Source organism: Calliphora vicina, chromosome 3 (assembly GCF_958450345.1).
Source record: "Calliphora vicina chromosome 3, idCalVici1.1, whole genome shotgun sequence".
Lineage (NCBI taxonomy): Eukaryota > Metazoa > Arthropoda > Insecta > Diptera > Calliphoridae > Calliphora > Calliphora vicina.
This window is the reverse complement of record NC_088782.1, coordinates 28,989,723-29,002,304: the sequence shown is the minus strand read 5'-3', so window position 1 is coordinate 29,002,304 and position 12,582 is coordinate 28,989,723. Positions and strand designations below refer to the sequence as shown.

Here is a 12,582-nt window from a genome sequence, read left to right as displayed (position 1 = left end):
TCAATGAACCAAATGTTAACCTTGTCCTAGTTCTTAAAAATTAATCTTTTTAAAATCATTCAATCATAAATATTTGTTTTTAATGCTGAATGGCGCCTGCAAAAATTCAATATGATGAATAAATTTTCAAATAAATTTAAAAAATATAATAGTTTGGCTCAGCTAAATTAGAATGTGACGTTGGGTTTTAAAAATTAGTGAAGCAATTGGCAAAGTCAAGTCATATATGGCTTGACACGAATTTTTTAAATATTTTTTAATGTAGCTCGGATACTGAGTTCTGTACATAGACAATATGTATTATGTCTATAACTTAAAAATGTGGGATTTTTTTTTAAATTTGTAGCTTTTATTTTAAACATTTGTACAAAATAACTGCTTATCTTTTAATGCCAAGAATGAATCAAGCCAATTTCGGATAATCTCTTCTGAAACAAATAGTAGTCGGATGGGGAAAGGTGTGGACTATAAGGCAACAAGTATGGTCATGATGCATCATGGTGGAAGATTACGGTTTCATATCTCGGCGCATATTCCGTGCGTTTAACCTATAGTTAAATTGCAAACACAAATATACCCCATTTGTTGTTCTTCATTTCCCAATTTCCCAATTTCAATACTAACTTTTTTTATTAAATTTCTATCGTGTATTTCCTGTCCTGAATTGTCTTAATTTAATACACTTAAAGAAATTGTTTTTACAAGACATTTTTATTTCATTTATATCATTTTATATTTTCATTTGTGTTTACGTAAATACTGTAGTTTTAACAACCGACATCCCTTTTCATGTCTGCAGCAATAAATTATAACAAAAATACAACTATTTGCAAACACTTTCACTAACTCACACACAGGAACACATCCTTTGGAATATCAAAAAAAAAAAGGAAACGGTTAAGCACACCTACGTTTGTTTTAACAACGACAACAGACAGTGGTTCTGGAACAATGAATGGAAGGAAATGAAACCGAGAGAAGTGATGGTGATTAAAAAGTATTGTGTGTAGTTCAAAACAGTGTGATCAAAAAGAGTAATTTTTTAATAGTAAGAAGTAATCACTCAAAGTTTCATCAGTCATATAATAATAAAAGTTTAAGCTGCTAATATTATGACATAATTGAATATTTATAATGATTGGGTGGCAAATGAATGACCACTGCTAGTAAAGGTTATAAAATCTACTTCATTACCGAACTTTCTCTACCCTTTTAATCCCACTGTGCCTATATTATAACCTTTTATACACATATACATTAATTTTGTTCTTTCTACATCCCTTTTAAAACTAATATGTACCTGAGTTTGTTTTTTCCACTTAATATTTTTGTAGAAAAACGAGAGAAAAAAAGGACATTATATCTTTTTATTTTGTCCACCCTCCCCTCACACTTTGCTGCCACTAATGATTGTTGTTATTTGCACAGAAATACATATAAGGAGATAGAGAGAAAAAAACTAGTAGACACGACAGAAGAAAAAAAAGAAGTGGAAAAGTTAAAAGGATAAAAATTGTTTATAACAGCATCAACATCCTCATCAGTAATGTCCTCATTTTGTTTTGCTAAGTTTTTTGTTTTCTTTCATTTTCACATCCATAATAGGCGTTTTATACAATTATTGCTATAAATTGTAAGTGTATTATACAAGTGGATGATACTTTTAGCCATGCAAACATGAGCAGGGAACGTGTAAATGCCGACATAAACATACATATATATAGACATAAAATAGTGGAATACATATGTATGTGATATGTTTCCCAGCAGTTCTAGGAGTCTGACCCAAACTAGTGATTTTACTTAGCACTTAGGATGACACCTTGTTATGTAACTAGTTACTAGAGCCTAGTTATTGTACCAGTTGCATGTCATAAGCAGGGGATTAATTGAGCCCTTTTGATTACAATGTGACTGTCCGATAGCTGCTCAAAAGTTGTCAACGCATTGGACTTACATTCCGGTTGCATAGATTCAGTTACCTTACTAGCTACCTAACTGATTACTTTTTGATTACAATGAGACTAGCTGATAGCTGGTCTAAAGTAGCCAACGCATTGGATTCAAATACTGGTTATATATAAAGTTATATCCTGTTAGCAAAAATAAAATAAACTGTATGAGAATTATATAAAACCAATTTGTATAAAACCAGTTTGAAAGCATTACTCACAAAAAAGAGATTACTAGGAGACACTTAGTTGACAATTGACTTCACACTGGATTACCTGGGAGTTATAAAGTAACCAATTGACTTCTCTGTGCACTATAAAGATAACATACGTGTCAAATGATCTAAAATATTTAAATTGGAGTCAGCCAAGTGGTCAGAAATTATTGACAATTACTGTTTATAAGGCTACATTGGCTATATGCCTAACTGCTGGGTTGTTATTTATTTTTACATGCATAAGTATATAAAAATATAAACGTGTCAGTAGCCATTTTAAGTGAATTTAATGTTGTTTACAAATAGTGTCCAATTTCCCCTGTACCTTTAGTACAAATGCTTAATAAACATTGAAAAAGTGGACCGCATACACTGGTCAACTGACCATTAGTAGCATTTATCAAATGCGAGGTAATTTATACATGTTTCATATTTCAGCATAATCAAAACAGCTTAAGTCGCTTTTTCATTAATATGACATTTACACAGGAAGATTATTCGGAATGTTACACTTATTGTTATGAACAATAAGGTTATTTGTTTTACCAAATATTTGTCTTATACACGCAGAGAAAAAACATGGTTGTGGTAACCATAAACTAAGAACAACATATTATGATCAGATTTATTTATTGGTTTCATGAAATATCATAATATGTTCTGAAATAATCATATTATGATATAAATCAATCATAATATGACCCAAAGAAATCATATTTATGACTCAATTAAATTATATTATGATCCAAAGTAATCATATTATTATTAAAATTTATTTTTATAAATACAAAATTTTGTTTTAATAGGTTTTAGTTTTGAGGTACTAAATTCCCAATTAAAATATTATTGATAAATTCACTGAAATTTATTGTTATTCGCTCTAGGAAAGTTAAAGTTAATATACAAATAAAACTATAGAGCGAATGGGAATTAGAGACAATCAAAATTTACTTGTAAAAATAACACAGCTTTGACAAACACCAGCACTTACAAATGGTGGGAAAAAAGACTATTAAAAGTAAACATATTACGCCTATAGAAACTTAACATTTAATGGTTGTACATAACATAATATGTTTACCTATTTATCATTATTTAGTTCTCCGAACCATTCGGTGAACCATATTCATATTTATAATATTTAATGGTTAAATTAAATTAAAACAACAATTATATGTTTTCTACAACAACATATTGTTACAACGAACATAGTAGTTGTCGTAACCATGTCGAACCATGTTTTTTCTCTGCGTGTAGAAAGACATAAATTAAATTTCACAGCATAGTTAATAAATTATAATAAAATGAAAATAAATTTGAAAAAATACTTACAAGTTTGCGGAAAGAACCCGAATCGTTTTACGGATTTTTTTTTTAATTTTACTTCCTAGAATATCTTTTGGATATTTTATTTAGTGATTAATTTTGTAAATCCCGGAGTCATGTGATAGTTTTTATGGAAAACAAACAAAATTTAACAAATTAGTTTTATATACAAATAAAAATGAAATCAGCGTCAAAGTGTTGTGGTTTTAACACTGGATAGAATCAATGTGTCTATCACCGCAATTGTGTGACCTACAAGGAACACAAAATTGGCAACTTTTCGTACACTGTCTGCATAGATCAATAACAAACCCCTTGCTCGAGAGCTCGGGCTATATAATCCCTGTCATCGTAGCTAGCTCGGCAATAAACAAAGCCCAGAACAATTATCTTAGCAGCAACATCCGGGCAGGTAAACCAGTCCGATATATGATCTTTGGTTTCAAAAGCTTCCGACCGATTAAAGTCAAAAAGGATGTATTTCTGACTCCACACACAATACAACTCGACCGAGAACCAAGTCCAAAGATCAGTATATCACGAATGCCACCACTCCAGTACATTTTCTGAGCACTGAGCGAACTGCTATCTGATATTTTTATTGGCCTTGTTGTATTGCCCAAATATCAGTCTTTTAGCCAACGATCTTCTACACACTTTGGGTTTTAAACAATAGCCACAGCTTTTCACAAAAGTGACCTCACCATAGATCCAACAGGACAAGTCCAGGGGTTCAATAGATCAACCGCTGTACTAGATTAACACACTAGTTAGCTGCGAAATTACAAAACAAATTCTTACCAGAATGAGTTCCGTGCACCTCCAAACCCCTGTTTTGCTCCATATTTGCCTTTGAAGCATAAGATCGAGGTGTGGAATTTCACCATGATGTATAATCATTCTCCAAAAACCACATGTCATGACATGTCATTGGTGTCTATATTATTCAATTCAGGAAAAAATAAGTTGATAATCATCGAAATATAGAGATTAACGGTGATTGCCTAGCCAATGCACAGTGGTGTCATTTGAATTTTTTCGTTGCAAAAATAATAACTTTTGAACAAAATGAGATAATCAAAAAATTTAAAAAATTTATCTATATATGATAGATAACACGGTGCTACGATGGAAAAAAAACTTGGAAAACGGCCTAGCGTGGGTTATAGGTCTTGCTGAGTACACTACAAATTGTCTGTAAAAATTTCAGAAACACCCTCAAATTCAGAAGTTATTCTGAAAAAAACGTTTTCAGTGATGTTCGTCGACTTATCGACCTGTAGCTTAGTCAGTTTTTGTCCGACTTTAAATTTGTTAACGGGTTTGGAAAGAAAACTGATTACGCTTTAAAATGACGTGCATTTTTTGATACATTTTTAAGTTATAAGTATTGTTAAGAATATCTAAAAGCAAAACAAAATTTATCAACATTTTTGATTTAAGTCGCTTTTCATTGCTTATTTTGATATAAAAGTTTCTAAAAATTTATACCAACATATATATAAAATTTAGTTCTTAACAAAACATGGTTTTAATTATTCAAATCGGATGAAAATTCTAAAAGTTATTCAACTTTTAATTAACACCATTTTTAGTATTTTCTCTATAAATAAAATAAACAAAAAACTGTAGAAAAAAAAATATTTGTAAAATTTTGAATTTACAAGGTAAATTTTTTCTAGTAATAACTAAAACAATTTCAACATTTCCACACGTTGTTGAACGTTATGTCCGTTTTTGGTGATTGATCAAAATAAACTGAATAAATGACAGCCAAATCGACAAATGTAACTTCAACAATGTGGCCGCTATAAACTCTCAAAGTTCGGAATTCCCTATTTAAAGATCATTTAGTAGTCTAATAATCTTTTAGTAAAATGTTAGATTGTCCAACATTTAATATTGACAAGATAATACCAAATCTTTGCTTGCTTTATTTTATTTATTTTTTTGCTTAGGAAATGAAATTTTATAGTTTCATCTATCATGATTATTTTATGTAATGAGTTTTCTAATGTAATATTCCTCTGAAATAAATAAAAACAGCATTTAAATGTATTCCATTAAAACTAGAACCAAGTGTTTGCCTTTTTAACTACAAGTGCTAACCAAATGATTTAAACATTTAACAGCAAAGTAGGACAACGTATAATTAACAGGAATATGTTAAAAAACTAAAAATTGTTTATAAAATTTAAAACTTATTTAAACAACATGCATAATTTCTTTTCGAATTTAAAATGTTGGAACATTTAATGTTTCTTTGTTAGTCTTTAAATGAAAACTTGTAAAATCTCTTATAAATGTATCTACTTTCAAAGATAACCTGTACAAACAAATATAAACAAAAATGTTCGTATAAAAAAAACAACTTTCTATTTCCCTCTGCTCCTACATTCACTACTAAGTGTTAAAAATAAGCTTTTTTCCTACGTCCATCATACAAATGTAATAAAAAGAAATTGAAATAGTAGTGACCATAACGACGATGACCAAGCTGTTAAGGATGATGGTGATGAAAATTAACTATGATCATGTACCACACATAAACCGTCAAATGGTTTTTGCCATTACGTCCATATAATAGTGTTTCATATTACACACACACATATTCTATTTCATTCCTCTCTTTCTCACTCTCTCTCTCGCTGTGTGGCACTATGTCTAGCTATTCTTAGTTGTTGTAATCACTTTCAGATGTCAAGTGTTCAGGTTGCCAAACGCACACTCAATCTCAAACGTCAATTGCCATCAGTTAAAAGTAAAGTGCTCGCTCGTCAATGCATTTCTTTCAAAGTAATATCAATAACTTAATGTATATAGATTTTTAGGGATTTGAAGGACATTATAGTTTGGAAAATTGAAAATTGTAGTGCGAAAAAACGATTTTTTTGCAATTTAGTTAAGTAATTTTTTGGAATATTAAAACAGATTTTGCATTGAAAGAAATTAATGTTTCTAGCTACATAATTAGTATTTACAGATACTGAATATTTCCAATTAAAAACTTAACAACCAAATATTAACCTAAAATTAGTTTTGCATAAACAGTATCGATTAATCGAACTAATAGTCGTTCGATTAATCGAATAATTTCTTACGAATAATTATTCCAACAATTTAAAAATGGCCATTTTCGAATAACGAATAATTCGAACAATTTTTGTAGAATAATCGAATAAAACGAATAAATGTGCAATTTAAATTTATTAAATTGCTTAAAATTTTTCATAATTCCAAATTTAAATAAGTAATAATGACTCACAAAAATTTTATTGTTTCTGAAATTCGACAAATAACTAAAGACAAAGGGACTTTCGGTCACTGTAGATGAGTGTTCCGATAGCTCCTTCTATAAATATATAAATATTACTGCAAGAAGTTACAATTCTAAAAACAAATCTTTCAAAATTTTTAACTTAGGACTTGAACCAATGAAAATAAAAGGTACGGAATAAAATATTTGTTATTTAGCTGGCGAAATATTTGAAGAATCGCAATTAATAATCAAAATATTAACTTAGATTAAAGTGGAGTTGAATGTGATGGAGAATGTGATTTTGAAACGGCCGTCGAAAGTGATATTGAGGATGACTTTTATAATGATTACATTGAAATATATGAAGGCCATGATCTCAAAATATATACATATAGTGATGTTATTAACCGCGTACGTAAGGTTTGACAAATATTTAATAAATCGAGTGATAGACACAAATATTGCAAACTAACGTTTTGTTGCAAGACAAGCATGGAGTTTGTCTTATACATGATTTTGAACACCGTTGCACATCTTTGTCTGACATGGTAATAAACTTTTTGCGTATTTGTAAATGCGTCTATCATGCACTGCCTGACTTCAAATTAGCAACGTTTACTGACAATGATACACCCCAAGACCAATTTATTAAGTTAAGATTCGGCAACGTTGATAAATAATTTAGAAATAGTGAATAATTAATTTACTAAAGAATTAGTTACTCAATTTAAACCCCGAATTAACGAACGACATAACAAAGTTCTTAATACGATTATATTGTATTTGAATTCAGGATCATGTCCAACTAGCTCAAAATTTTTAAAGCATAGCTCCAAAATGGAAACTAAAGGATTTGCTAGTCCATTATTATGTTATTCTTTCTTATTCTTTAACAATAAAATATTAAAAAACCAACATCAAAACTTCAGTCTTTACTTTTTAAAAACAAATTTAAATTATTCGAATAATTCGATTAATTTTAAACGTGTGATGGAATTAATTGAACAAGTTAAAATCTCTTATTCGAGTTATTCGTTTTATTCGAACAAGAGAAAAATCGAGTAATTCGAATACCCTAATAAATAGTTTAACTCTTTGAAGAGAATAAAAATTACTCGTCCACTAATTCAAGTGCGGAATATAACCACTTATTTTCAGATATAAAAAATAAATTAATTCAGTTTTGGTAATAGTGCTGCTAATCTGGCACGATTCAGAATATTGCTACGTTTATACCTTTTAAAAACGATGGTTTACGATAAATAAGCCGGATACTTTTGATTGCAAATAAAAGCAGTTTAGTAGTTTAAAATTGTAACAACTCTTTATTTATTAAAATTTATACAACAGATTAAGATTCGCAGAAATACACACACTTAAATTACACACTTTATAATGTATAAGTATACAGTGGTAATGCAGTTGATGCCTTTACTTAACAATGTTTCAAATTAGACTGACTGATTGATGTTTTCACAGCAAATTTATTACATTACCATCTAGATGCTTCTTGAAAGCATTATTTCTACAATGATCTTAAAATTAGTATATTCAAATTCTAGAGCTTTCGATGTTTATGTTAGCAGCTTAATCATTTAGTTAATGCTCATCTCAAAGCTATTATTCAATGTTCTATGTTCCACAGCTATGTTAGTTATATTCATAGATACATTAACTACTGTTAACATAAAACAGAATGGTTGAGAAGCATTATTCAACTTTTAACCAGTCGTTAAAACAGTTGTATTCAATTGCAATTTAGTAACAATATATTGTTTAACAAGGAGATTAATTTTCAGCTCGGTATGATTGCAATTTATTTACTAAGTCCTTAAATGAAAAATATACTTGATTTTTTAAATTACTTTATTATTTTAATTTAATTTATTATTTTTTTTATACATTTGTCATTCCATTTTTATTTTTTATTAATTTCCCCTTTTTTATTTTATTATTTTTTTTAGGAATTACCTTTTGATTATAATGAAATTGATGTTGATGTAGGCGGTTCTGGCCTGGTATGTTTTTTATTTATTTTACTTTTCATTTGATTTTTTTTAATTTTATTATTATTTTTTAATTATTTCTTTATTATCCTCGTTTTATCAGTTTTCTTCTGACGATGCTTCCGGTGATATATTTGATTGGGATGTAAGTAAAAATAACATTATTTTTTATTTATTATTTTTGTTTAATTAAATTATGCAATAACTAAAGGAAAATAGAGAAATAATAGACAAATAAATTTTTAAGAAGGCATTTCCATAAAAATTTAATTTTTAAGAAGATACGTTTTTAATAATGTACTTTTAAGGAGTTTTTATAAAAATATAATATATTTTAAGACCGTAATTTTGAGCCTATTACCTCCGATCTTACAACAACCTTCTGACAACCTTCTTAAAAAAGTACTTCTTAAGAAGCACTTTTCTAAAATGTTACATCATTAAAAAGACCCATTTCAAAATGGCGCGTATAAAGTACTTTTGTAAAGTAATTAAAAAGTGCTTTGTTAAAGAGATATTTCTTAAAAAGAACTTGTTTAATAAAATCAATTCTAGAAAGGATTTTCTTCATAAGTACTTTTTTAATAAATTCAAAAATACTTTTTTAATAAAGTACTTTCTTCAAAAGGACTTTGTTTTTAAAAAGTACTTCGATAATAAAGTACATTTTAAGAAAAAAAGTAACTTTTTCAAAAGGAATTTTAATTTGAAATTCAACCAATAACGAAAATTGTATATTCAATTGTCAAAATAATCAAATTCAAAACTCAAAATTCAATAGAAAATATAAAGAAATTTTATTTTTGAGCAAATGAATACTTGATTTAATTATGAAATAATTGAAACCAGTTCAATATGGGATAAATGTTTGAATTGAAATAGAATTTTTTCTGTGTAAGTTGCCAAGTATCTTAAAGTTATTATATTCTATTATTAATATCTAAAAATAAAAACATTAAATTTCATTTCTTTAAAAAAATAACTTTCATTTCAGTTGCTTTACACTTTATTGTTCTTTTTTTTAGGTATTTTTGTAATGTTTGCAAATTGCTTTAAATTTATTAAAAAAAAAATATTATTTGTTTTACTACTTTTATATATTTTTTTTTTGTTCATAATTTCCATGTATTTTTCATTATTTTACCTGAAAAATTTATTACATCCAGTGGTGTGCCTTTGATAAACTTCGAATGGATTCCAAAAAATTGTGTGAATGTGTGTATTTGGCCTATAACACATGTCAATTTGTAAAAATATTTCTCTGTCTCTCACTCTATATTTTGTGGAGTAATAAAACAGCAACAAATTTGTTTTGGGTCATGGCTGTCTGTAAAGTAAAATTAAACAAGAATTTTTAATACAAATAAAATGTGGGGATAAAATGAAATATTTTATGGAAAAACAGTAGCAACTCGATTACTATAAGGAAACTGGAATAAAAAGCAAATAATTCAAAAAGTTAATCATTCGGCTCTCACTACTAAAGCTACGTTTCCGCATACACCGTAATCGGCACACAAAACGAAATTCCATACATTTGCATCGAGAAAAAGTTCGTATTAGAACATTTTTTCGGTGCAAATGTATGGAATTTTGTTTTCGGTGCCGATTACGGTGTATGCGGAAACGTATCTTAAGGCCAGATATTCCAACATTACGGGGAATAAATGGTTTTCTTCCCTAAAATACTAGAGAATTTCTTTCTTTTAGAAATATTCTTTATTTTATTTTTTTTTGGAAAAAATCAATGTATTTTTGAAAAATATATGTAGACAATTTGATACCATTTACTTTACATTTTTCTGATTACTTGAAATTTTACTGTTTATTTTATTGAAAATATTCTTTTATTTTTTTGCACACAGTACGGTCTGTGCTCCATTGTTAGTTTCATCTCTTATAAAGTTTTTAATAAATATAAATTGCGAAATATTTTTCACTTCAAACATCCTTCGGCATAAGGGGAGACTTGCCAGATGCATACAATATTTTACATGTTGTACATGTGTATTTAAATATCAATCTGAAAATGCATACAGTATGCTAAGCCGCATAGCATAGACCTACAAATACTGTTCTTTTCAGATAAGCCCAGCAAAATACATCATACTTCACTACTTACAAAGCAAAAGTGTTATTGTTCTTATGCACTGGATTTAAGCTACTTTTTGGAGATGTCTACATATCCCACTAGCTTACAAATATGGACCAAAATTAGTAATTGCTTTGATGTTACCAAAATAAGAGTTACATATGCGGGGTATAGAAGCAATGAATTCAAGCTCCTACAATAACTTACGGAATTGTATAACAGAATCAGTTCTTTATTAGTTCAAAACACATTTTATTTATTGTATCTTCACAATAATTTGTTCAAATCTTGAATCTAAATATAAATTTTTATTTACGTCCCACCACAGTTGGATGAAAAATTAGTTCAAAACATATAAAGAGTTAGTTCCAGGTTACGTACTTGAAAAAAGTTATAGGAAATGCAAACGGTATGTAGTAGTCATTACAAAGTAATCATTAATTTGTTATAGCATGTCATTACCAAATTTTTGATATGTTTATATTAAAAGTCACACCATCTGTAATATAATTTATTACGAATATTCAAATATCTTCATACTTCAAAAAGAAAACTATATTTTTTCATTTCAAAAAATTATCGCAAAAGAATTCCACAAAAAGTACTATGTGCTCGTTATAATTTCTATGTGTCGAACTCATATCCTTATTAGACCATGTAATCTGAACAGACCTATAAATTTCTCACTGTATAGACATCTTATATTAAGAAAGCGGAACTGCTGACAATCTCCTTATCTTTCAGACAAGAGTCGGTTTTCACACGCAACGTTGTTGATAGGCCAGTCAGCATATACCATAACTGAGAATAGCTCCAGATAATTAATTAATTCTATATGATCCGACTGCATGATCCTCTCCCCCCTTTTGAAAGAAAAAATGTGAAGGCACCACCCACCTCAGCCGTAGATTTGGATCTATATAAATAGGTCTGTAATGTGTTATCAAATAGGGAAATATATTCTATTAGACACGACGCAATCAAAGGAGAAAATCTTCTCTCAAAGTTAATATTTACATTTTTTAATATGGGCATCATTCCCAGGTTTTATGATTCTGAGTCTAATCACCGAGTTCAGGGACACTATTTAATCTAAAAATTTTAGTTTTTTTAGTCCAATGACTTTAACCCTTTTTAACGCAGTAATATTGTCTTATAAAGCAGTAATATTGTCTTATAGTTTTGAAGCTTTTTTCAAATAAAAACAAAAGTTCTATTTTAAAATAAAGTCGACTTTAACAAAAATTAACTTTAAAATCTTTCATAGTTAGGGCGAATGAATATAAAAAAAAAGAAATTTCAAAATAATAAAAAAACAAAATGTACATATAACATAGAATAAACGCATAGAACGGAAGGAGAGAGTAATATATTACTCTCTTTTCACACATACGGCTGATACAAAAACAAAATACATGCAAAAAATTCTCATGAATTAGGTTTCTGACAACAGACTTAGGTTTTTGGCTCTCAGTTACCTATCTATTTGTTGTCTATGAAATAAAAGTTCAAAACAAAAAGCGTTTTTTTGAAATAATAAAACAAAATTTTAAATTATATTTGAAATTTGTTTTATGGTTGGAAATTTAAAATAATAGTCAAATTTATGGACTTAAAATCGACTTTAATGCTTGTGTAGTTAGGCTGATTTATTTTAGTTTTGGTATCTTACCCCCTGTCTATACTTGACAAATATTTGTCATAAAAATTAATGACTTTTATTGTCAAG

The 12,582-nt window shown here is 28.4% G+C and overlaps 1 protein-coding gene across 1 annotated transcript in view; it reads left to right on the top strand.

Annotated features, from left to right (window-relative positions):
* The window catches only part of Mp (Multiplexin), a 754,200-nt gene that overhangs the window by 375,121 nt on the left and 366,497 nt on the right, over positions 1-12,582 (top strand). The window contains exon 5 of the mRNA XM_065503879.1: positions 11,740-11,757. Within this exon, the coding sequence (XP_065359951.1) occupies positions 11,740-11,757 (18 nt within the window). The remainder of the gene's footprint in view (positions 1-11,739; positions 11,758-12,582) is intronic.